At 49.2% G+C, this 27057-nt stretch overlaps 1 protein-coding gene across 2 annotated transcripts in view; it reads right to left on the bottom strand.

The window, feature by feature from the left end:
- Positions 1-335: 335 nt before the first annotated feature.
- LOC141073002 (uncharacterized) overlaps positions 336-27057 on the bottom strand; it is a 38572-nt gene continuing 11850 nt past the window's right edge. Inside the window, exons 2-7 of one of the 2 annotated variants that reach the window (XM_073560284.1) lie at positions 10404-10553; positions 10095-10274; positions 9886-10009; positions 9709-9806; positions 9420-9510; positions 336-1837 (exon numbers count right to left, since the gene is read on the bottom strand). In XM_073560284.1, the coding sequence (XP_073416385.1) occupies positions 981-1837; positions 9420-9510; positions 9709-9806; positions 9886-10009; positions 10095-10274; positions 10404-10481 (1428 nt within the window). In that variant the 5' untranslated portion in view covers positions 10482-10553 and the 3' untranslated portion in view covers positions 336-980. The remainder of the gene's footprint in view (positions 1838-9419; positions 9511-9708; positions 9807-9885; positions 10010-10094; positions 10275-10403; positions 10554-27057) is intronic. The other variant, XM_073560285.1, reaches the window with a different exon arrangement.

Below are 27057 nucleotides of genomic sequence, written 5' to 3'. Positions count from 1 at the left end.
ATGCGCTGCCCCCAGCAGCCATTTTCCCAGAGTCCATCGCATAGTAAACCATGGAGCTCCGGGCTTTCACAAAATGTCAGCGGAGCCCCCGCATGACCGAACACCCACAGTGTCGCACATCCGAACACCCCCTCATCCCAGCCTGCGGCCCGCAGCAACGCTCCACTCTTGCCTCCTCCAGCAGTGACCCTGGGATCCTGCTCCACCGCAGTCAGTAAGGTATATCTGCATTATAAGACATAACCCCATTTTCCTCCCAAATTTGGGAAGAAAAAAGTGCGTCTTATAATCCAAAAGATATGGTAGTTTGTTTGAAAGGAAAAAAAAAAATTGAATCCTTGGAAGAAGATGACAACTTTATTGTATTTTATGTATAACAATAATTTATAATGATACCATGAAACATTGAAAATATCTTTGATCCACTGATGTCTATTTGAGAAAAACTTTATTGTGTAATTTTCTTAACAAAAATGATCTAATTAAAAAAAATGTGTCTTCTAGTCCAAGAAATATGGTAAGTTCTGAACTAATTTCCCGTTATAATTTAATTATACGTCAGTCTGTTATATGTTTTTATACAATTTGTCAATAACGTATATAGTTTTTTCCCATCTGAGTTATTTCTGATGGTCAACAAAATACGATTTTCCAGTAATTCCCCAGTAATTGACTTCTCATTCCTCGTTTTGCCCTGTTAAAATAAACACTTACATACACCTCCCATACTTGCGCAGCTCCAGCGGTGTGAGCACTCGCGTTTCAGGGACTCATATAAGATTGTTATGTAATGTGAGCCCTGCGTCCAATTAGCGCTGTTCTCACCTTCGGAAAAATGAGCCCCAGGAACGCAAGTGCCAACACCGCTGGAACAGCACCGGCACTGAAGGTGTATATGATTTTTTTTTTATTTTAATGAAGCCAAACATGATGACAACCCCTTTAAGAAAATACAGTTTCCATTTAAAACATTTCCCACATTAAGAACATGAAAAAGGCTTCTCCCCTGTGTGGGTTATCTCGTGGTAATCAAGATGTGATCTCAGTGTAAAACATCTCCCACATACTGAACATGCAAAAGGCTTCTCCCCTGTGTGGGTTAACTGGTGGTAATCAAGATGCGCTTTCCGGGTAAAACATCTCCCACATTCTGAACATGAAAAAGGCTTCTCCCCTGTGTGAATTCTCTGGTGACTAACAAGACTCCCTTTATGTTTAAAACATTTCTCACATTCTGAACAGGAAAAAGGCTTCTCCCCTGTGTGGGTTAACTGGTGGTAATCAAGATGCGCTTTCTGGGTAAAACATCTCCCACATTCTGAACATGAAAAAGGTTTCTCCCCTGTGTGATTTCTCTGGTGACTAACAAGACTCCCTTTATGTTTAAAACATTTCTCACATTCTGAACAGGAAAAAGGCTTCTCCCCTGTGCGGGTTCTTTGGTGCCTAAAAAGATCTGATTTCTTGCTAAAACATTTCCCACACTTGGAACAAGAAAATCTATTCTCTGCTGTGTGAATATTTTGATGCTTAAGAAAAGACTTTTCAAAGAGAAAACTATTTCCATATTCTGAACATAAAAATGTCTTCTTTGCTTCAGTAGCAGTTTGTTTTTTAAGGCTTATTTTGTGACTTTGATTTTCCTTAGTAGTTGGAAATGAGTCAGAAGACAGGACCTGTTTGAAAGGATCAGATGGCAGATCTTTGCTGTGAACGGATGATGGTATATCTGGAGTACTGGCTTTCACTTCAATTGTATCCTGTCGGAGCTCATGATCATCTGATTTAATAAATGAAGATGTCAGCTGTCCTGCTGATCTCCTAGCATAGTCATCTGCTAAGAACAAAACCAATTATTAGCTTTTAATAAAATATCCTCGAATTTTATATTTAACATTTTTACTTAAACTGTCAGTAAAAATGTCAAGTTATGTAATAATATAGAATCATTCAACAAGACAATGACAGTTGACAGTAGAATAGAAAAGTTTATAGCATGAACTAGTAGAGCGTGGTGTTCAACTGTTTGTTCATTTTGCCTCTCAAACATGGAATAAAAAGCCACCAAACAATGTTATGTAGGCGAAAATGTTACCAATAAAAACATCTACTCATCTTACAAAAAAAACAAGTCACCACTCCATCATCTGTCTGTGGAAAAATACAGTTTTCCACATTATTAGTGGCTCAAAGTCTCTTTAACCCCTTTACCCCGAGGGTGCTTTGCATGTTAATGACCGGACCAATTTTTACAATTCTGACCACTGTCCCTTTATGAGGTTATAACTCTGGAACACTTCCATGGATCCCGCTGATTCTGACATTGTTTTCTCGTGATATGTTGCGTTTAATTGTGAAAAAAATGGAAATTTGGTGAAAAATTTTTAAATTTCACAATTATCCAACTTTGAATTTTCATGCCCTTAAATCACAGAGATATTCTAGAAATCGCAGGAACGTGGGATGTCGTCACGGACAGGAGGCAGATCAAGAGTTTACAGGTTTATTAACAAGAAGTATACTTCGCGCAGGGAGAGGCAGGTAACAGGGGTTGTGTTAGGGAGAAGGGCAGAACTGGGAGTAGGATGTGGGAAAGGCAGGGATGTATGAAAGATCATTAGGAGGAAAAGGCAAAAAAAACCTTATCAGTCTGTAGTCTTCTTGATTGCAACATCTCGGTTCTCCAATGGCAGCACCAACAACAGCAGCACGTTACGTCTGGGAGGTGTCTGTGAAGGACGGGGTTCCAATCCACGAAATGGGTGACGTGTCTTTGCAGGGTGTGGAGGATTCCTGCACTCAAGAACGCCAAACACTGTGTTCAGTCTGGTAAGAGAGACCGCCGGAAAGAGGATTCGCTCCACGGTGTATACAGGTATCGGGATACGAGGCTCTGGCCTAGTCACCTGCTTCTCTCTGCGCAGCACACCCGTTGCAATCTCTGGTTTCAACTGTGAATCACCTCCCGATATGGAGGATGGCGGGTACCTGGCATTCTGTTGTCCACCTACGGTGGACCGACACACAAGGGATCTGGCAAGTTAGCCAGCGCCCAATGGATGCTCTGCTTTCACAGCCAGCACTGCACCCGAATGCCCACTTAGTTTTCCCAACTCCACTCTGTCCCTTTTTAACCCTTACCCGCCAACCGCAGCAACATGCAAGGGTCGGTCCTTGTCTGGGAAACTTCCCCTCTGCAGCATTGGTGACAGCCCCAGTAGTTCCGGAACCGGTGAGAGGAAGGTATATCCGTTTTTGTCTTTCCTCTTACAATATGAAACACAAAATACTTAATAAGTAACATTTCCCACATGTTTACTTTACAACAGTGCAGTTTTGGAGCAAACATTTTTTTTGTTCGGATGTTACAAGGGCTAAAAGTTGACCATCGATTTCTCATTTTTACAACACCATTGTTTTTTTAGGGGCAACATCACACTTGAAGTCACTTTGATGGGTATATATGATAGAAGATACCCAAAAGTGGCACCATTCTAAAAACTGCACCCTCAAGGTGCTCAAAACCACATACAAGAAGTTTATTAACCCTTCAGGTGCTTCACAAAAAATTTTGGAATGTGGAAAAAAAAATGAACATTTAACTTTTTTTCACAAAATTTTTTTTTACTTCAGATCTAAAAGTTTTTATTTAGACTAGGGTAGCAGGAGAAAATGGACCCAAAAATTTGTTGAGTAATTTCTACTGAGCATCCCAATTTCCGATATGAGAGAGAAAACCACTGTTTGGGCACATGGTAGAGCTCGGAAGGAAAGGAGCGCCATTTGACTTTTTTAATGCAAAATTTGCTGGAACAATTGGTGGACGCCATGTCGCGTTTGGAGAGCCTATGATGTGCCTAAACAGTGAAAATCCCCCACAAGTGACACCATTTTGGAAACTAGACCCCTCAGGCAACTGATCTAGATATGTGGTGAACACATTGATCTCTCAGGTGCTTCACAGAAGTTTATAACGTTGAGCCATAAAAATAAAAACATTAACATTTTCCCTGCAAATATGTGTTTAGCCCAAAATATTGCATTTTCATAAGGGAACAGAAGAAATTGCATCATACAATTTGTTGTGCAATTTCTCTAGAGTACGCCGAGACCCAGTATGAGGGAGAAAATGCTGTTTGGGCACAAGGCCGGGCTCGGAAGGGAATAAGTGTCATTTGACTTTTTGAATGTAAAATTTCCTGGAAATAAGCGTAACAGGGGAAATTGCATAATAAAATTTGTTGTGCAATATCTCCTGAGTCCACCGATACGCCATATGTAGGAGAATACTACTTTTGAGTCACAGTGCAAAGCTCAGAAGGGAAGAGGCACCATATTGGAGTTTCAGATTTTACTGGAATGGTTTGAGGGAGCCATGTCTCACTGGCAGAGCCCCTGAGGTGCCAGAACAACATAAACCCCTATATGTGACTTCATTTAAGAAACTAGACTCCCCAATTAATTCATTTAGGGGTGCAGGGATCATATTGACAAAATGGGTGTGTAACTACATTTTTACCACCAAAATTTTGTTTTAGCCAAAGATTTTACATTTTCACACAAGAAGTGGGTGAAAATGGCATCAAACTTTGTACCACAATTTCTACTGAACGTGGCAGGAGGAACGGAGCACTATTTGCCTTCTGGAGCGCACATTTTTGTAGAACAGTTTACGGACTCCAGAAGAGCAGAAACCCCCCTTAAGTGACCCTATTTGAAAAACTATACCCCTTGGGAATTTATCTACAGACGTAGTGACAATTTTGACTCCATGGCTATTTTCCAGAAACAGAGTGATGCAGAGTGAAAATTGCAAACTGCCATTGTAGTGACCAGTACACTATAGTCACCAGTACGTTATGCCCAACCCTTTATTCTGGAGGCATGCACCCGTAAATTAGTCGGGCTCTCATCGCTTCAGAAATGCCAAACGTGGATGCAAGAAGGGAGTGGGGCATTCTAAATTCTACAGCATGCTGTAGAAACTGTCAGCTCTGCACTGACAGACAAACTTGCTCATCTTGCACTGGGCAGGATCAGAAGATTTCCTAGGTCTGGTGACCCGAATGTCATCATGACATCAGGTCAACATGGCAACGATTGGGACCCCGCGTCATGCCGTAAGGTCTCCGGTCCAAAGGCAGAAGGGGCTGTCAGCCCTCTGCCGGCTCCCAGAATGCTGCAATCGCGATCGGTCGCAGCATTTCGCAGGTTAAAATGCTGGTAGCAGTCTGAGACAGCTCCCGGCACTAAATGTCGGGGGTCAGCTGTCAGAATCAGCTGAAACTCGATTGTGGGGGGATGCATAGGCGATCACAATCACATAATAATCTGTCCCTGGTCAAATAAGCCCGGGGCACAGGGATGAATTATTACATTTAATGTCAGAAAGGGGTTAAAAGAGACATGGCTTCCATAAACCAATTCAGCAAAATCCACTCTCCCAATGTCAAATCTCCCCCTCGCATACTGTGCCCAAACCCCATTGCTTTGTGTATGGATTTCTCCTGCTCTGGTTTTCTGCCATTTTGTCATATTAGTGCATCTACAAATGATGTGTCACATCTCCTCTGGGATCTGCTCCAATCACGTCTGCTTCTGTCACCAGGCGCCACCTTATTCATCCTGCAGGCGGTGCTGGTAATGGAGGAAACATCGGAACCAGAAGCTTTGGGGCGGCCCAGACTCTGTCCAGCCAATAAAATTAAGGTGCCTGCAACCCGTGGTACCATCCAGTCTGGCACTATGGGTTTGTGTGTTGTCCAGCTGAGGTAATCTGATCCTTGCTTCAGCCAATTGGAGAGCACCACACCCTACTAAACCTCAAAGCATATTGCCGGAAGCTGCCAAATACAGCCTTGGTCTCCTCTGGTTCAGTCCTCTGTGCTCAGCTCCGGTCTTGTGTATTTGTTTCCTGTTGTGACCCCGGTTACTGACAACTTTTGTGTCTTCTGATTTTGTATTTCCTCTTCCTTTCCGGTTGTGACCAGACTACCTGACTGTTCTTCTGGCCTTCTCATAGTACAGTAAAGCAAGTATCAACGTGGCCCAACCTAGGGGTCTGTGTGTAAGTCCAGATCCATGAATAGGGGTTAAAGAAGTTAAAGGGTGATGGGGAAAAAAACTGTGACTATAGACAATAACGCATCTACTGGAATGATCAAACTGAACTGAACTTTTTAAGTATAAAAAAAAAAATGAGTAACTAATGGTGATACCTCTCTGGGGTATTTAGAGTAGGGGGCTCGTGGCTCTTGGCAATCTAAACTATCGTAAAGGCCAATATTTTCTAACACATGGATTTCAAGAAGAAATATTAGACTTTTAAAGAACTATTTATAACAGTGCAGAGCTGAGGTGTCATAAATATAGATCTTGAGCATTTGGAAGAGGTAATGGAGACTTTTTTTTTTAAAGACTACCACAGAGTTACAGACCCAGATAAGTGAGGCAGACCAATCCCACCACAATCAAACTATAGATGAACATGTTAAAAATAAAAAGAAAGACATAAAATAAAAAAATATGTTACATTCCCAACAACAACGTATGTTTTGGGGACAGCTCCAACACTAAATCAGAGTTGCACTCATTTATGGTGGACTGTTGTGAGTTCATTTTCCCCTTCACCACTGAGGCCCGATGAACTCCCTCTTCTGGTAAAGAAAGGTAGTGAGCCTGATTATCAAGCACCTGAGACTAATGATGATGACTGGCTGAGTGGAGTTACTGACTGGATATAAGGCCGCCGACGCCCTTCTGCCCTGCGGGTGATTTCTCTGTGGGATCCTTGGAGACCAGTCTGAATTCCTGCTCTTCTAAAGCTAAGTTTTCTGCTCTGCTTTTTGCATTTGTGCTTTGACTTTGTTTTGCTTTGTTTTTCTGGATTTCTGCCATTCCCTGCTGGGGTGAGCTGAATTCCTTTAGCGCTGTCTTCAGAAAATACCTGAGTGCTGATATCGTTTTTGAAGCCTAGCTACTTCAGGGCCTTTTTCCATATCAGCCTGTTGGCTTATGTCTTTGATAGGGTTTTTGGCAGATTGCAGACAGCAACCTTCCTTTCCTGTCCTGTTTAGTTAGCTTGGGCCCCATCGTTTGCTCAGCCTATCTTTCTATCTGTGTGAGTGTTTTTTCATCTTGCTTCACCGTCATTATATGTTGGGGGCTGCCTTTTACTTTGGGGTCTGCTCTGGGGCAGTTTAGATTTCCTTTTCTGTCTTTAGGCTATTTAGCTCTCCGGCTGTGATCGAGGGGTCTAGGGCACCGTAGGAACCCCCCACGGCTACTGCTAGTTGTGTTGATAGGTTCAGGGGTCTGCAATCTGATAGTTGCCAACTTCTCTGGTTTTCTGGACGTAGCTTCTATTTTTGTGTCTGCCTCCTACGGTGACTCTTTCATAACAGTGGACCCTTGGAGCTAATATGAGTCCTGACTAGAGGAATAGAGAAAGTATTAGTGCTCCCCATTTCAGGAGAGATTGTGCAGTAATCTGAATTCTTTATGATTGAAAACATAATGGAATTTATGACGTGGAGTGACTCCATGAAACCAGGGCTCGAGCCATGCCAACACATCTCCTGCTGATGATTCTGTCACACTAAGGTGCGACCCGTCTTAATTGTCTGTGGCCGAATTGTAGCTTTGGCACAAGGTATACGTATACTCGAGAAAAGAATACACAAGACAAGAGGGTATCGTGTCAGTATGATTCTTCTCTGTCTTTAATCAAACGTGTACAGCTTTTATAACAGAATTTGAGCTACATCATCAGTTACATCATGGACATATTTCCAGTTACTATTTGCTTTTCTCAGGTCGCTACACAATCATTATGTACACTTCTAGGCTACCGTTTACTGCTCCCACATTGCTGAACAATACTTATATACACAAGTATTGTCTTCTAGCTTGGCTCACCCTGGTCCACCCAGTTTATTCAATATTTGATGAAGCTTAGGTGAGTGATACCATACAGAAACAACTCTAAGAAAATATAAGAAAATATAAGAAAATCAGAAGTATCTTAAAGCAACATGATCCCAATATCCAGCAAAGCGTCCATATAGTGATACAGTTTTGATTCTTGTATATATTCATGTGCCATATATTCTTCCCTTAACACTGCAGGCGTGAATAACTGTATATTACAGCCATCAGCCACGCACAGCTTGGGCTAGTTTCACACTAGCGTTACCGGGCGCAGCGCAGGGCGGCCGCTAAGCGCCGCCCACGGCCGCGCCCCTTCAGGTCAGCTCCTCCTATGATCGCATGATGCAGCTTGATCAGCGTACCCTATATTTAGCGTTGGGTATGCTGGTCGTGCGCTGGTACACTTTTGGCGCTGCGCCGAACGCACAAAAATGCAACACAGTGCGTTTGGCGCACGTCGGCGCAGCGCCAAAAGGGAGGATGCGCCGGCAAAAGTGTACCAACGCACCCAACGCTAAGTATAGGGTACGCCGATTGCATGCAGCGTCATGTGATCATAGGAGGAGCTGACCGGAGGGGTCGCGGCCGGGGGCAGAGCTTAGCGGCGGCCCTGCGCTGCGCACGGTAACGCTAGTGTGAAACTAGCCTTAGAGGTATATCATGGCACAGGTGTAATGGTTTTTATGTTGTTTACCACAACCTTTCTTGAAGTTATTTTGTTTTAAAGAAATTGAAAAGTCAGGATAAATGGAAACTTTGCTGTTATTGTACAGAAATTCACACTTGGCCTCACTGCACATTTAATGTTGTCGATCATAAAAGCGGCGTTTGGCCAGAAAGACTGGACCTGGTCTTGTAGGGACCATATGAGAACATTCAGCAGCACAGAGGGAGAGAAGGTAGATTCATCCAATAAGATATCTGTCATGCCGCTCTCACCGGGGGTCGGGACTCCGCGCCTGACGTCACCACTTCGGGTGCTGCGGCCGCTCCGGGGATCCCGCACTTGATCCTATGGCCGCACTGTGTTGCTAAGCGCGCATGCGCTCTCCTCTCTGCCCTGACTGCAGCCACGCCATCTCTATGGTCCTGGAGGACCTGACCCAGAAGTCACAGTGCTCATGCCCTATATCAGGCTACCTCTTCCTCTTGCCCATCATAATATTTTTATTCAAGTGATTTTCTAACTTGTCAGCACATTCTACGTATTCCATCATTTGGCTTTGTTGTTTACAGATCTGGGAAGGTAACGATCAGCATCTTCTAATCCCAGGGGGTAGGTGGATCCTCCAGGTTGTATGTTCTATAGAAAAGGGCATTTAATACCTGAGGTTATATGAACAGTTTTGGGTGGAGGAGAATTTTATGGTGGAGGCAAAATGGTGATCACACGATTGCAATACAGCTGGACTACACCACCGATAAAGTCGCCACAGCCAGGTGACTGAGAAGAATATGTGATTTCTCTACATTTAGTGGTTACTACTCACCTGTGTAGTCATATGTAGGAATCTCCTCCTTACACCGCTCATCACCCCTCACATATGTCTCTGTAGTATTAATATGGGTCAGATCTTCACCCTGAGACAAATATTGTAAAAGTCACAGACAGATGGAAAAGTCACATCTATGATCAGCTCTAATCCTGCCATCTCCACCATTCTCATTACACAAGTATAAAACATATAATACTGGTGGATAAAACAAGACTGAGCACAAGACCTTCACAGCCGTCTACACGTCATAGGGGAGATCTCCTGACACCTTCTCTCCATCTACCTGATGATCCTGAGGAACACTGGGATCTTCTTGTTTACAGTCCCGTGGAAGAAGAGGACGGGGACATCTCTCTGGTGTTGTCCTCTTACTGGATAGATCTGGAGGAAACATATACAGGGACTTAATTCATTCTTTTCATACAGATAATTATAGGCCGTGTGTATTTAGTCCTATTACCTGGTGATGTGAGGGGCTGGGGAACCTCCATCATGACATCATTGTACAAATCATTGTGTCCTACTAAATACTCCCACTCCTCCATGGAGAAATAGATGGCAACATCCTGACTTCTTATAGGAATCTGACACATACAATGATAAAGTCATCACCCCCTGATACCTTCATAGCATTACTACATAATGTCCCAGCATTCCCAGTGGTGTCACCTCTCCCGTCAGCAGCTCAATCATCTTGTAGGTGATTTCTAGGATCTTCTGGTCATTGATGTCCTTATGTATCAGGGGGTGAGGCGGAGGCCCCGTGATTGGGCTCAGGGGTCTTCCCCATCCCTCAGACACAGGGTCCTGACAGCGCTCACTAGAGGTCTTCTTCACTACTGTGTAATCCTGGTTATAGAGAGACACATTAATAAATCTCACTACAGACATTTCCAGAGTCCTCACCTCTCCAGTTCTGTCCATCTGTTATTCCCATAGATAAGAATGATGTAATGTGATGTCATCAGAATCTCTCACCTCTCCAGTAAGCCGGAAGAGGATCTCTAGGGTGAGGTGTAATATCCTCTCCGCCATCTTGTCCTTGTCCATATCCATTCTTGATCGGTAAATCAGGAAAATTCTGTTATATAGAAGATCTTCACTGAGAGGATCCGATATTGTAGAGACCTGAATGAGAAGAAGATGAGCCGATGTAACATCATAAAGATCCTGTGTAATAATACAATTACTGGAGATAATAAGGGAAACATATAAGGAGATTTATTATTTTACAGTATTTAGTTTCCTTCTTTTCATCTACTAATAAAACCTATATATTTTAGGCCACAGACAACAAGCAGTTTCTTCCTCGGAGTCGGCCGCTGAATACGTTTCTCATAGACTCATCTCCCATAACGCTAATTCTCGTCTCATTTACCGACACTGGAATCGGCATTAGCAATACTGCAGGAGATATTCATTACACGTGACAGGAGAAATATGTACTTCATGATGAGAATGTAGTAATCACAGGGATGCGGGATGCAGTGACGAGGCGGGAGACGGGAGGAACTTTAAGATGTAACTTTTATATATATATATATATATATATATATGCCTATAGGGGCTATCTCGCGCAACCAAACAAGTTAACAGCAGCTATCCTCACAGGAATAAACACAAGAATACACTAGTAACACAAACACGACTAACCCGGCAAAGACCGGTCACTATAGGGCCGTGGTATGGCCGACTACGGGTCCAGAATGTTTACTACAACGTGTCAATTATCCTCTCTGACATCCAGCAGACCAATGGTCGATGATGCTTCGGCGTATCAGCCGCTGGGCTCAGCCGACGAGGATTTGGCAGACTTCGGGCGTTCGTACGCCCCGGCGAAGTAGGGGCACAGCCGGCCCCTGAAGAGTTCCTCTGCGTCGCACCTCCCAGCGGAGGTGGGACGGTGTTGCCCGGGGTCCGGACGGCGTAGGCCGCAGCCGTGGCCCGGAGCCGAGCTGCGGGGGCTGCAGGTGGCAGCAGACAGGCCGCAACTGCGGGCTGGAGTGGAGCGGCGTCGGCCACGGGTGGCAGCGGTTGGGCCGCACCCGCGGGGTGGTCGGGCGTCGGCTGCCACAGGCGGGAGCGGTCGGGCCGCACCCATGGGGCGGAGCTGGGCAGTGTCTCTCTGTTGGACGGCTCGGTGCCGTCTCCCTTCTGTTAGCGGTGAGTCTCCCTTCAGTCTCTCCAGTCGCTGTTCTGCTCTCCTTGCTCTGGTTCTGGCTCTCACTCTGGCTCTCTGGCGCCCTCTAGCTTCCTCTCTTCTCCTCTCCTGCTGCGTTGACTGACTACTGCTGGTGTCCTCAGCCCCTTTTATAATAGCTCCTCCCCAAACCTTTCTAGAAGTCTCTGCGGTCTGTCCCCCAATTGTGTCCCCCGTAAACAGTCTCCATAGGAACCTTGGTGACGGCCCCCTTGGTTCCGGCCCGGATACACAGCGGGGACTCCTCCTCCTACACTCCCCCATCCTGTATGCTCGCCAGTCCTCGGGCGAGGGCTTGGGGAGGCCTGGGTCGGTGTCTTGAGATGATAGTTTCCTTTGCCATACAAACTGATCCTGTTCATAGCGTTCGGGGGGTTTGCCAGCTTTTGACCGCTTGGAGCGTCTTATTTCGACTGTGGTGGAGACTTCTGGGGTGGTGGAAGGCGGCGGGTCAGTCGGGCCTAGTGGGTCGACTGGGTCCGCTTGGATATTATTCCTTGAAGTGTCCGTTTGTACTGCTGGGAGGTCTTCCTCGTCATCCTCATCCCATACTGCTGGCAGAGGTTCTGAGACCTGAGGCGTGGTCTCGGGTTGTGTGGGGTCGGTGGAAGAACAGGGCCATAACATATTACGGTGCACGGTATGGGTAGGGAGATACCAGTCTTTCTCAGGTTGTATTTCGCACACTGACCTGTCGGGGCTTACTCGGCGCAACACTCGATATGGACTCTCTTCCCAGCGGGGTTCCATCTTGTTCTGAGGGCGCTGATCTTGTACGAGTACCCGAACCCCGGCCTGGAGGTTGATGGGTTGAGGCAGAGTCCCCCCTGGATGCAGGTCCTGGAGTTTTGTGTGGACGATTCGGTGCAGGGTTTGTAGCCGATGCCGGTGGTTCCGGACCCACGACGAGACCTCTGTCCACGGTTGTTGCGCTTCCGGATTTAATTCCACCTCCGTGATCCCCTTGCCTTCCCGGCCAAATAGCAGCGAGTAAGGGGTGTAACCGGTGACTCGGTGTACCCGGTTGTTATATACCCACTCCAGTTCAGGAATGTACTCAGGCCAGCGGGCCTTCTGGTCGCTCTCCAGAGTGCGTAACATTTGAATTAGCGTTCGAATAAATCGTTTGCAGGTCCCATTCCCCTGCGGGTGGTACAAAGTGGTCCGGGACTTATCGCTACCATATAGACGGTGTAGCTCTTCCATGACCTTTGCCAGGAAACGCCCTCTGATCTGAGTGTATTCGTTGGGGGCAGCCGTATATTTGGATAAAGTTTTTGCAAATCGCATAGGCGGCCGACTCTGCAGTTTGATCTCGGTTAGGGGTTACCACGGCAAATTTGGTCCACCATGACGAGATAATGTTCATACCCCTGGTGCGCGTGGCCAATGGTCAAATAGTCAATCATCAAGAGTTCGAGGGGTGCTGATGTTACTATTGTTTGTACTGGGGCCCGCTGTGCGGGTGGTTTAGCTAGCTCGCATAGGCGGCACGCCCGGCAAGCCTCTTCCACTTCAGTTTGTAAGCGAGGATGATACGCCATTTGCTGTAACCACTGAAAAGTCATTGGAGCCCCGAAATGAGCCCCTTTATCATGGGCCTCTCGAACTAGTTCACCAAGTTGGGCTCCCAGCACGACTACCTGCCAAGCTGTTGCTGATGTCATCCGCGATACTGCCTTGCGGTACAATAGTCCCTTTCTGATCACTAATTTCTCCCATTGGCGCAGCATTAACAACGTGTCCTGAGTCAAGGTCTGCCTCTGGGAGTCATTAGGTATTTTGCCGGTGGCCACCCATTGATGTAGGGGTCCAATTTCTCCATCTTCCTGCTGTTGCGGGATCCACTTATCACGGGGTTGTTCTAGCATGCCTCTTGGGGGCTCCATATGGGATTGTTCTCGTGTGGTGGCCGTGAGTCTGGCGGGGGCCAGAGCGAACGGCGTTTCCTCTCCTTCCAGTTCGTCATCTCGACTTTGCCCTGGGGTTGTACGCCGGATCCTGGAGAGGGCGTCGGCATGCACATTCTCCGCTCCCCTTTTATAGATGATTTTGTACTTGAATTTGGCCATCCGGCCACCCATCATTGTTCCAGAGCCCCTAATTTGGCATTTTCGAGGTGGGCCAGCGGGTTATTGTCAGTTCGTACCACCACCTCGGAGCCCGCCAGGTACTCTGCGAACCGCTCCGTCATAGCCCACACTACTGCGAGGTGTTCAAGCTTAAAGGAGCTGCAATTGTCAGGATTATGTTCGGAGTCATGGAGTGATCGACTGCCGTAAGCGATCACTCTTTCCCGGCCATCTTGGACTTGGGACAATACAGCTCCTAGCCTGTGTAGGCTCCCGTCAGTGTGCAGTTTGAACGGCTGCGAGAAATCCGCATACGCTAACACCGGGGCGTCTGAGAGGGCGGCTTTGAGATCTCGGAAGGCCTCTTCATGCGGTTCGCGCCACTGAATCTTCCAATTCATTCGCTCCGGCAGGGGCCCCTTTCAGCAGGTCTTGCAGGGCTCGAGCGCGTCATGCAAAGTTCTTTACGAAGCGACGGTAATATCTGGCCAGCCCCAGGAAGGCTCGTACATCTTTTACCATCTCGGGAGTAGGCCACCCTTGGATCGTGGCGACCTTTTCCATGGATGGTCTAACGCCTTTGGTGGAGACGTTATGCCCCAGGTATTCGATCTGTGTACAAAACAAGTAAAATTTCTGGGACTTTACCTTCAACCCGTACTTCTGCAGCCGCCCGAGCACCTGCCCCAACCGCCGTAGGTGGTCCTCAAATGTGGCGGCATAGATGATGATGTCGTCCAGGTATATCAATGTGGCCTCGAAGTTGAGATCTCCCAGACACCGCTCCATCAGCCGTTGGAAGGTCCCGGGGGCGTTGGCCAGCCCGAACGGCATACAATTAAATTCAAACAGTCCCATGGGGAGAATGAACGCGGTCTTGGCACGGTCTTCCTCTGACATTGGCACCTGCCAGTACCCACTGGCCAGATCTAAAGTCGAGAAGTATGTCACCTTCTCCAGGGCGGATAGGGACTCCTCTATCCGAGGCAGCGGGTATGAGTCTTTGATGGTACAAGCATTCAAATTCCGATAGTCCACACAGAACAGCAAGGTGCCATCCTTCTTGCGGACTAACACGATGGGGGCCACCCAGGGACTCTGGCTTTCTCAAATAACTCATTTCCGCAGCATTTGGCCCAGCAAAGTTTTCACCTCCTGATATAGTTTCGGGGGAATCTGCCAATACCGCTCTCTGATGGGAGCCGTTCCTGCTGTGGGAATGCCGTGCGTAATGGCTGTGGTACATCCAAAATCGTCCTTAAGGTTGGCGAATACCTCCTGGTACTGACCCAAAAAGCGTTTCTACCTGAAGAATTTGGGCTGGGGTAAGGCCAGAGAGTTCTGCTCGCATTCTCTCCAGTATGGCTCGGCCCTTTTATTTGGGCGAGGTCCCGGTGGTCTGAAGAGACCGGATAGACACCGCCCAAGGATCCCCAGCCTGCACTTTTAGTTGGGACGCAGGGGTCGGAAGCACCTCTTCCAAAGGTCTCACCAGCTTCGCCATTTTGGCTTGTGGCTTCAGGACGATGTCTTGGTCTTCTAGATTGATGCAGCGCACCAGGATGGTCCCTTTCCGCACAGTGGCTAGGGTGAGGACCACTAGGACTCCAGAGGGTAGGCGTTCCGAGAAGCACAGCTCCACCTGCATCTCTACTCCCTCCAGGGGCACAGGGGCCCGGATAGGCAAGGCCACTAATATCTTCCCAGGTGGCAGCACGAGTGGAGGAGCCGCCGGGGTGATCACCTTCCCCAGTACCTCGCCCTCCTGGCAGTTCTGGAGGACTCGCATCCCCGCATCAACTGCTTGAAGACCCGCCCTTGGGGCGAGCGGGAGCCCCACTGGCTCAGAGTCTCTTGTGTGGGCTCAATGAGGAGGTTGCCGAACTCCTGCAGTTTGTTCATACCCAGGGTAACCGGATGTTTGTTGTTTGCGTCTCCCTGGGTCAGGACCACTGCCGGCGGCCGGACCCCCACTGAGCTCTTACTGCTTTGGGAAAATGCTGCCGAAAATAAGTCTCTGGCATGGTGGTTACTTGCGACCCCGTATCTACTAGACATCATACGGCACGGCCTTCGACCTCTGCCCATACCACTGGACACTGCGCGACCAGGTCTTTCGTGACTTCCACCACCCCATGTGGTGGGCTCTGGCCCCAAGCGGCATCCCCTCAGCTTAGGGTCCTCTGATTTTATTGGCCAGCGGAGCAGGTTCCTCCTGCAACGTGGGCACTCTCGGGCGGAGTGTCTCAATCCTCCACAATCGTAACAGGCGAGTGCTCATGGGAACCGACTCTGGTGAGGGCCGCGATGGTTCATGCCTTCTCTGCCAGGCCCTAGCTGACTTCTTGTGGCCTCTTTTTTTCGCTTTGGCCAATTCGCCTTTAATACTTTGTATCTCTTGCTTCATCTCTTATACCCAGTGGGGTTCACCAAGGGCGCTTACGGATGCTTTGATACTCCGAGCGATCCCCACAGGGACCGTCACCCCTTGCTCCTGTTCCCGAACACGTGCCTCCTTTCCTATCTCTGAAAAGGTCAGATGCAGGTCCACTCGCACCCGCTCTCGCAGAGCCTGTTTCATCAGGGTGTCTCTTAGCCCGGTCACTAAAAGGTTACGTAATGTTACGTCCATGGTCCCCACGCCGACCCCATCCTTCCTTTCAATGGCTACAAACAATTCCTGCAAAACATTCATATATTGCGCCACTGTTTACCACTCTTTCTGCATGCGACTAAACATTCTCAGTTCTCCCACATCAGTCGGGTCCCATGGGTCTCCTCTAAGATCTGTAACACCCTGTTGAAGGTGTTTCGCTGCCCCGGGGGCCTCAACATTACGGAATCCCGGGCCTCCCCGTCCAACGCCATTAGGGCCACTTCTGCCTCTAGGTCAGGGGTCAGCGGATGCATCCTAAATAGCCCACGCATTCTCTCCGTCCAGTTCCAGAGCACAGTATTGCTGCCGGAGAACCTGGATAGATTGCTCAGCATAGCCCCCAAGGATAGGCTGGGCCGGGGCCCACCGTTGCCCATCTGGCCTACACCATCTCCGCTCGGAGTCTGCATCCTGCCGACTACGCCAAATGTAGTAATCGCAGGTACGCGGGATGCAGTGACGAGGCGGGAGACAGGAGGAACTTTAAGATGTAACATATATATATATATATATATATATATATGCCTATAGGGGCTATCTCGCGCAACCAAACAAGTTAACAGCAGTTATCCTCATAGGGATCAACACAAGAATACACTAGTAACACAAACACGGCTAACACGGCAAATACCGGTCACTATGGGGCCGCGGTATGGCCGACTACGGGTCCAGAATGTTAACTACAACGTGTCACTTATCCTCTCTGACGACCGGCAGAGCGATGGTCGAAGATGCTTCGGCGTATCACCCGCTGGGCCCAGGTGACGAGAATTTGGTGGAGACTTCGGGCATTTCTATTCCCCGGCGAAGTGGGGCAGTCGCACCTCCTGGCGTTGCCCAGGGTCCGGATGGCGTAGGCCGCAGCAACGGGCCGGAGGCCGCAGGTGGCAGCAGACAGGCCGCAACTGCGGGCAGGAGTGGAGCGGCATCAGCTGCGGGTGTCAGTGGATAGGCCGCACCCGCGGGGTGGAGTCGGGTGCCACGGGCGGGAGCGGTCGGGCCGAACCCGCGGGCTGGAGTCAGGCGTCGGCTGCCACGAGCGGGAGCGGTTGTGCTGCACCCGCGGGGTGGAGTCGGGCGTCGGCCGCCGCGGACAGGAGTGGTTGGGCTGCACCCGCGGGGTGGAGTTGGGCGTCGGCGGCCGCGGACGAGAGCGGTTGGGCCGCACCCGCGGGGCGGAAGCGGGTGGAGTCTTTCCGTTGGACAGCTCGGTGCCGTCTCCCTTCAGTCTCTCCCGTCGCTGTTCTGCTCTCCTTGCTCTGGTTCTAGCTCTCGCTCTCTGGCGCCCTCTCACTTCCTCTCTTCTCCTCTCCTGCTGCGTCGACTGACTCCTGCTGGCGTCCTCAGCCCCTTTTATAGTAGCTCCTCCCCAACCTTTCTAGAAGTCTCTGCGGTCCATCCCCCAATTGTGTCCCCCGGAAACAGTCTCCATAGGAACCTTGGTGACGGCCCCCTTGGTTCCGGCCCGGATACACAGCGGGGACTCCTCCTACAAGGACGACATCTTCATCTTCTACTACGGCTCTAGAAACATATTTGGCCGGAGACTGTCACTGACTCCATCACCACCGGCCGTCTCTGTCAGTGTTTCCCAAACTCCAGTCCTCACGGTCCCCACAGGTCATGTTTTCAGGATTTCCACAGAATTGCACAGATGGTGGAAGTATCATCATTGCATCAGGAATTCTCTCTCCTGTGCACACTATGGAAATCCTGAAAACATGACCCGTGGGGGCTGCGAGGACTGGAGTTTGGGAAACACTGGTCTATGTGAATGTTTCCCGACAATACTGTGGGAACACTATACTGTGTGGAGGCCCCATATTAGGAGAGTAATACATGTTTCCTTGGTTCCCGTCTTTCATAGTTGGGTCGTTTGTATCTATCAGCAGAAAAGGAACAAAACCATTGAGATTCTTATAAGGAGACAACACAAAAAAAACCCTAAATATAACATTACATAACAACCCCACAATTTGTGACTCTTCAGGTTAAATCGCTATCTCACCATTGGATTAGAGCTGATACTATGAAGCTTAAGTGACTAAACAGACTTTCTGTCCCCTCCATAAAGGGGCACTTTTCCGTGTTTGTCAGAACTGTCCGAGGATTATTAGAGGTGATAGTTTCCCCCAATAAGAAGGGACACCTGTGGATATTGGGGTCTTTACCTGCTACAGTGCTGGTGTGGAGCCTCCACCTGCAGAGCCGCACTCCACATAGAGAATAATGGAGCCTCCAGCACCGACCTCCACCCGCAGAGCCGCACTCCACATAGAGAATAATGGAGCCTCCAGCACCGACCTCCACCCGCAGAGCCGCACTCCATATAGAGAATAATGGAGCCTCCGGCACCGACCTCCACCCGCAGAGCTGCACTCCACATAGAGAATAATGGAGCCTCCAGCACCGACCTCCACCCGCAGAGCCACACTCCACATAGAGAATAATGGAGCCTCCAGCACCGACCTCCACCCGCAGAGCCACACCCCACATAGAGAATAATGGAGCCTCCGGCACCGACCTCCACCCGCAGAGCCGCACTCCACATAGAGAATAATGGAGCCTCCAGCACCGACCTCCACCCGCAGAGCCGCACTCCACATAGAGAATGGAGCCTCCTGCACCGACCTCCACCCGCAGAGCCGCACTCCACATAGAGAATAATGGAGCCTCCGGCACCGACCTCCACCCGCAGAGCCGCACTCCACATAGAGAATAATGGAGCCTCCAGCACCGACCTCCACCCGCAGAGCCGCACTCCACATAGAGAATGGAGCCTCCTGCACCGACCTCCACCCGCAGAGCCGCACTCCACATAGAGAATAATGGAGCCTCCGGCACCGACCTCCACCCGCAGAGCCGCACTCCACATAGAGAATAATGGAGCCTCCAGCACCGACCTCCACCCGCAGAGCCGCACTCCACAGAGAATAATGGAGCCTCCAGCACCGACCTCCACCCGCAGAGCCGCACTCCACATAGAGAATAATGGAGCCTCCGGCACCGACCTCCACCCGCAGAGCCGCACGCCACATAGAGAATAATGGAGCCTCCAGCACCGACCTCCACCCGCAGAGCCGCACTCCACATAGAGAATAATGGAGCCTCCGGCACCGACCTTCACCCGCAGAGCCGCACTCCACATAGAGAATAATGGAGCCTCCGGCACCGACCTCCACCCGCAGAGCCACACTCCACATAGAGAATAATGGAGCCTCCAGCACCGACCTCCACCCGCAGAGCCGCACTCCACATAGAGAATAATGGAGCCTCCAGCACCGACCTCCACCCGCAGAGCCGCACTCCACATAGAGAATAATGGAGCCTCCGGCACCGACCTCCAGCCACAGATCCCGGTATGTGTAAAATAATAGTATAAGAAGTCAGCAGCACTGACTCACACACACGGCCTCTATAACCCCTTACATGTGCAATCATGGAATGCTACCTTTTTTTATTATTTCTGCTCTTTCATTTTTCCCTCCCCTTCTTCTAAGAATTGTAACTTTGACTTTGTCAGTGGGAAGATAAAAAATGTTGGTGGGCTTGTGTGTTTTTTTTATTTTATTTTATTGGGGTGAAAAAAATTGAGATTACACAATAACCACAAGACGGATTTCATCACCAGGTATGATTGTAATCAGTATAACGGCGCCGACCTGACAATGTCTGTAGTTACTGTGCACAATCCTGCTGACAGGGGCACTTTAATTACGTATTTACATGTGTGTAAATGGGTAAGTAACTGGCTTAGTGATAGAAAGCAGAGGGTGGTTATAAATGGTATATTCTCTAACTGGGTCGCTGTGACCAGTGGGGACCGCAGGGGCGGTGTTGGGACCTATTCCCTTCAACATATTTATTAATGATCTGGTAGAAGGTTTACACAGTAAAATATCGATATTTGCAGATATGCACACATGCACGCTCACACACACACGGAAACACACATGCACACTCAAACACATAGCAAAACACATGCACACATTGGAAAATTCACACATGCACGCACACACACGGAAACACATGCACCCATAAACACATAGAAAAACAAATGCACACATTGGAAAACACACATGCACACTCACACGCATGGGAAACCACACATGTGCGCTCACACGCATAGGAAAACACACATGCATGCTCATACACATAGGAAAACACACATACTCTAACCTGCCATGTTTAATTTATCATTTGTCAAATATCGCAACCCTCGCTACTTATCTCAGCACAGCAAAAGCTGAGACAGGCAGCTGGAGATGTTACCTGGAGTGTGCAGGGCAGTGTGCACACAGGGCAGTTATCTCACCATGTCTTGCTGTCCTGTGCTGCTTTTGCGCACGCTGACGCCCCTCCTGGTCCTGGCTGATCGGACATCCGAGACAGATCTGCACACAGAAGAGGAGGATGCTGCGTGCGATCATTATTTAAGTAACGCACCCTCCTCCTCCTCTTCTTAGTTGTGTGCCAGGTAGTGGAGCTAAGTGCGTGCACATTGCTGAAGCTGGACATGGCTGCAGCCACATGTGCACGCTATGCGTCCTGCCACCCGAGATGCCGCACCACTAGGTGCCTGAAAAATTAAAGGGGCCAGCAGCTAGAAAACAGGCTGGCGGCCCCCTAAGAGGTGGCACACCACAGCCCTCCAGGCAAATGCCCAGTAGGGCAGATTAGCAATCCAGGCCTGTTTCGCAGCACCAGAAAGGGATAATGATGAGAGTAGTGTCTGCTCCCACTGTCTCCACCTGTGAAAATAAGGATACAATAAAAAAAAAAAAAAAATCCTTATACTCACCTGTCCTAAATGTCCCCCACTGTAATCCATGCGACCGATCATGCAGAGGAGCCGGGGAGAATGACGCCTGCAGCGAGCGGGCCCCGTACTACTGCTGTGCTTAGTAAGCGGTGTCCTGTTGTAGGTAACAGCAGGTTCGCGGGATGCAGTGACGAGACTGAGTGTTGTTTTGGAAAATAATGTTTATGAACTGGAGCCGCTAGGGCTATACTGAGCAACCAAAAAGGGGTAACTCTAATTGTCCTCGCAGGGACTCAACAACAATAGCAACGCTTTTCTTTAACGAGAATTTGACTGGCCCAGCAAGGCCAGCTATTATGGGCCACGAAACGGCCAACTATGGGTCCTTATTTCCTAAAGTCAACTTATCCTTCCTGATGTCCCTCGGTATCGCTAGTGTGGCTGCTTTGGTGTCGCTGAAGTGGCTGCTTTGATGACGTAGCCGCTGGGCCCAGCTGTTGAGGAACTGTCGTAGTCTTCAGGTGTCCAGCACCCAGGAGAGAAGTTGAGGCACAACAGGCCCTAAGGGAGTCTATCGTTGCGGTAACCCCCTGTAGCCACAGCAGGGTCCCGTTCGTTAGCGAGTCCACGGGGACTCCAGTCCCCCCAAGCAGGGTAGTGACGTAGTCTGGAAAAGTGGCGGTTGATAGGCCACGCGCACGGACTGGGTCTGTGCAACGAGTCTCTCCGTAGGCGAGGAGCAGGCCCCAACTGCCAATTGCTGCAGGGTAATGGCAGCCCTGGGCGGTGATGCACAGGCCGCAACTGCGGACTGTAGTGGGGCGGCAGCGAGCAGGACGCCACTGCGGGCAGGATTGAAGCGGCGGTGGCCGCGAGAGACAGAGGACAGGCCGCAACGGGCTGGAGCACAGCAGTACCGGCTGCGGACGACCGAGGGCAGGTCGTGTCCCCGACTTGGTGGGGGGGTGACAGTCTCTGGTCGGTAAGTTCAGTACCTCCTCTCTGACGGGCACTGAGAATCTCCTCTCTGCTGCCGTTCGCCCCTCTGGTCACCGTTGGCCGCTCTAGCTCTCTCACAGTCCCACAGCCTCTTGTTCAGTGTCTGGCGTGCCACCAACTGTCTCCCCTGCGCGCCCCCTGCTCCTTTTATGCTCGCCCCTCCCCTTGCTGCCCAGTCACACTCAGTCATCTGCTCTCCTCCTTTGTTCCCCGGGTACTGTTTCCCTAGGAACCCAGATGGCGGTTCCCTTGGTTCCGGCACAGACAACCTATGGGGGTCCTCCTCCCTACACTCCCCCACCCTGTAAGCTCACCAGTCCTCGGGTGAGGGCTTCAGTGTACTTGAGTTGATCTACGGAGGTGCCAGTTTTTGTTGCCATATGAACTGGTCTTGTTCGTATCGTTCTGTGGGTTTGCCGACTGTTGACCGCTCGGAGCGTCTTAATTCGACTGGGGTAGAGTCTTCTGGGGTGGTGGACGGTGGCGAGATAACTAGTTCAGGCAGGTTAATTGTGTCAGTTGGTTCGTCATTGAGTAGAGAGCCCCTGGTTATTGGGGAAAAGTCTTCTTCGTCGTCCGGGTCCCAGAACACAGGCAACTGTTCAGAGACCAGAGGGGCAAGTTCAGGTTCTTCCGGGTCGATCGAGATACATGGACGTACCATATTACGGTGCACAATGCGAGTGGACAGCGTTCCATCTTTCTTGGGTTGTATTTCATACACAGGTCCCTCAGGATTTATACGGCGTAGGACCCGATAGGGGCTCTCTTCCCTGAGTGGCTCTAATTTGTTCTGGGGGCGTTGATCTAGTACGAGTACTCGGTCTCTGCTTTGGAGGTTGAGAGGTGAAGTTGTATTCTTTCCTGGATGTTCTAAGTCTTGGAGTTTGGTATGTACGATTCGATGAAGAGTTTGCAGCCGGTGTCGATGATTTCAGACCCATGAAGATACTCCGGTCCAGGGCTGGGGCTCCTCCGGGTCCAACTCTACCTCCGTGATCCCTTTGCCCTCTCGTCCGAACAACAGAGAGTAGGGGGTGTAGCCAGTAACTCGATGCACTCAGTTGTTATAGACCCATACTAATTCAGGGACATATTCGGGCCAACGGGCCTTCTTGTCACTCTCCAGAGTACGCAACATTTGGATTAATGTCTGATTAAATCGTTCGCAGGCCTCGTTTCCCTGTGGGTGATACGGCATGGTCCGGGATTTGTCAATACCATAGAGACGGTGTAGTTCCTCCATAACTTTTCCCAAAAAGCATGCTCCTTGATCTGAATGTATCCGTTGAGGACACCCGTAAACTTGTCTGAAGTTTCTGCAAATTGCGGAGGCGGCCGACTCCGCGGTCTGATCTCGAGTGGGGGTGAACACAGCGAACGTAGTGAAATGCTCCACCATGACGAGGCAGTGTTCGTACCCCTGGAATGCGGGACCAATGGTCAGGTAATCCACCGTCAGAAGCTCAAGGGGCGCTGAGGTCACAATTGTTTGTACTTAGGCTCGCTGTGCGGGCGGTTTAGCTAATTCACATGGGCGACAGGTCCGGCAAGTCTCGTCCACAACAGCCTGTAAGCGTGGATGGTAAATTTTCTGTTGTAACCATTGCAAAGTCTTTTGAGCCCCAAAATGAGCCCCTTTTTCGTGGGCTTGTCGATCCAGTTTGTGGAGTAGGGTTCCGGGCGTAACTACCTGCCAGATTGTCATATAGGTTGTTCGTGATGTCTTTTTACGATACAATAGTCCCTTTCAGATTAACAGCCTCTCCCATTGTCGTAACATTAGCGACATGTCCTGAGTCAAAGTTCGTCTCTGGGGGTCAGTGGGCAATTTGCCAGTGGTGACCCACGTCCGGAAAAGTCTAATTTCATCGTCTTCTTGCTGCTGCTGGATCCACTCGTCCCGGGATTGTTCCAACATGCCTCTTTGGGTCTCCGAGAGAGATACTTTCTGGGTGGCAGCTGTGAGGACGGCAGCGGTGAGGGCGAACGGTATCTCTTCCCCTTCTAGTTTATCATCTCGACTCTTCTCTGGGGTTGTATGTCGAATTCTGGAGAGGTGTATTGCCAACTGTTTAGCAATAAGGTTCGGATACGGCTTTAAAGGCACCACTTGGATATGACACAATTTTATTATACAGTGATTAATTTAAATGATAAAACACCAAATTAATGGAATGGCAGATATAATATTACCCTGTTTTGTTAATTAATTACATGTGAATCATACAATTTAAAATGAATTATAGTACATAGAGAAAGAAGCATCATTACTATACATTAGCAAGTATTGTAGCATCACTTCTCCACTGGAGGGACCACAGTGTCAGCGAGAAGGAAATACTCTGGTCTTGTCATCACAGAAACCGTGCACCCACGAAACCTTCTGGAAAATGTCCCTACCTCACTGACACAAGGTCCACCTTTTTATACACAAAACTCCCAGATCCTTCCCTATTACATCTGTGCAGTATCTTTAGGCTGTATCATCATCAGAATCTTGAAATTGCACAGTACGTTGTTGTCTTGATAACAGCACAAGACTTCAAGGTCTGTTTGTTATAGACTACTACAATCTTAGTTTGTGTGCACCAACCAGAGATTCGTTTGCCATTAGCATGTCTCAACAATAGCACAATGCATCAGGGTTGTTTTGCTACTGATTATAACCCAAGGTCTGTTTGCCTCTGACAATCAATGTTGCCTGTCCAGGTCCAACATATGTTGCTTGTTACAAAGTTAACTCTTCATGCTCATAGCATAACGCTCTAAGATGGTAGCATATGGGCAGCATGACTTCCATAATCACCTATTCTGAAAACTGGATACCTATCGTAACCCAGGCACACACGCATACTTGTCTCATGTGTATTACAGTCGCTCCTTGATTATTGATGTCATGCATGACCATTGCTACATGAGACCATCCAAACATTTTGGTCTCCCTTGTCTTCGAGCATCATACTATTATTGAACACAAGATTTCCTTGTTCAAGCAGCATAAATATTCATTAAAGATATTACACCGTAGTATATGCAATATATAGTGTTTGGATTCAAACAACCATATTTCATATTTGCAATACATTCCACCCTTGGTCTAATGACCATACTATATCAAAGCATATAAACAATATATTACAATATGTAGGCTATAAGATATCTATATTTTTATTAGCACCACAAGAGGGCGTCAGCATGTACATTCTCGGCCCCTCTTTTATAGATGATTTTATAGTTGAATTTCGCCATCCGGGCCACCCATCTTTGTTCCAGAGCTCCCAGTTTGGCATTTTCCAAATGAGCCAGCGGGTTGTTGGTCCGCACCACTACTTCGGAGCCCGCCAGGTACTCTGCGAACCGCTCCGTCATGGCCCACACCACTGCGAGGAGCTCGAGCTTAAAGGAGCTGTAATTGTCAGGGTTGCGCTCGGAATCATGGAGTGAGCGGCTTCCATACGTGATCACTCTCTCCCGGCTGTCTTGAACCTGTCACAACACAGCCCCCAGCATGTGAAGACTCCCGTCAGTGTGTAGGATGAACAGTAGCAAGAAGTCCGCATACGCCAACACCGGGGCATCCGAGAGCGCAGCCTTAAGGTCTTGGAAGGCCTCTTCTTGAGGTTGTTGCCACTGGATTTTCCATCCTTTTGCCCCAGTGGGAGCCCCCGTCAGCAGGTCGTGCAGGGCTCGAGATGCAAAATTTTTTACGAAACGACGGTAGTATCTGGCCAACCCCAGGAAGGCCCGCACGTCTTTTATCGTCTCGGGGGTAGGCCACCCCTGAATAACAGCAACCTTTTCCCGAGACTGCCTCACGCCCTCTGCCGAGACGACATGGCCCAGATACTCAATCTGGGAGCGAAATAGGTGGCATTTTTGGGGTTTTACCTTCAACCCGTACTTTTGCAACCGGCCGAGCACCTAACCCAACCGCTTTAGGTGGTCCGCGAATGTGGCAGCATAGACGATGATATCGTACAAGCATATCAACGTGGCCTCAAAATTGAGATCTCCCAGACACCGCTCCATCAAACGCTGAAAGGTCCCCGGGGCGTTGGCCAGTCCGAACGGCATTCGATTGAACTCAAATAGTCTCATAGGCAGTATGAACGCCATCTTGGCCATATCTTCTTCTGACATGGGCACCTACCAGTACCCACTGGCCAGGTCCAAAGTAGAAAAGTACGTCGCCTTCCCCAGAGCGGACAAGGACTCTTCTATGCGGGGCAGTGGGTATGAGTCTTTAATAGTACAAGCATTCAGCTTTCGATAATCCACACAGAATCGTAAGGTACCATCCTTTTTACGGACCAGCACAATGGGGGCCGCCCAGGGGATTTGGTTTTCCCGTATCACCCCCTTTCGCAACATTTGGGCCAACAGAGATTTCACCTATTGTTAGAGTTGTGGAGAAATCTGTCGATATCGTTCTCGGCTGGGAGCCGCCCCTGCCATGGGAATTTCATGAGTGATGGCGGTGGTACATCCAAAATCTTCCTTGTGACTAGCAAATACTTCATGGTACTGTCCGAGCAGTGTTTTTATCTGGGAGAGCTGGGCTGGAGTTAGTCCAGAGAGCTCAGCCCGCATCTGTTCAAGGATGTTTCGACCCTTCTCCTGAGCCGAGATTTCGGTGGCCTGCAGAGTCTGAATCGTTACTTCCCAAGGATCCTCGGATTGCACTCTCAATTGAACCCCAGGAGCTGGCAGCACTTTCTCTAAAGGCCTTACTAGTTTGGCCAATTCGGTCCGAGCTTTCAGGACGATGTCTCGGTCTTCGAGTTTGATGCAGGGCACCAGGACGGTCCCTTTTTGCAGTGTAGTTTGGGAAAGGGCCACCAGTATGCCAGGAGGTAAGTGCTTCGAGTAGCATGGCTCCACCTGCATCTCTACGCCCTTCAAGGGCATCGAGGCTCGAATTGGCAGGGCCATCACCGTCT

This window comes from Dendrobates tinctorius, unplaced genomic scaffold, assembly GCF_039654945.1.
Source record: "Dendrobates tinctorius isolate UK_male_01 unplaced genomic scaffold, ASM3965494v1 ptg000294l, whole genome shotgun sequence".
Classification (NCBI taxonomy): Eukaryota; Metazoa; Chordata; class Amphibia; order Anura; family Dendrobatidae; genus Dendrobates; species Dendrobates tinctorius.
This window is presented reverse-complemented; position numbering and strand designations above follow the sequence as displayed.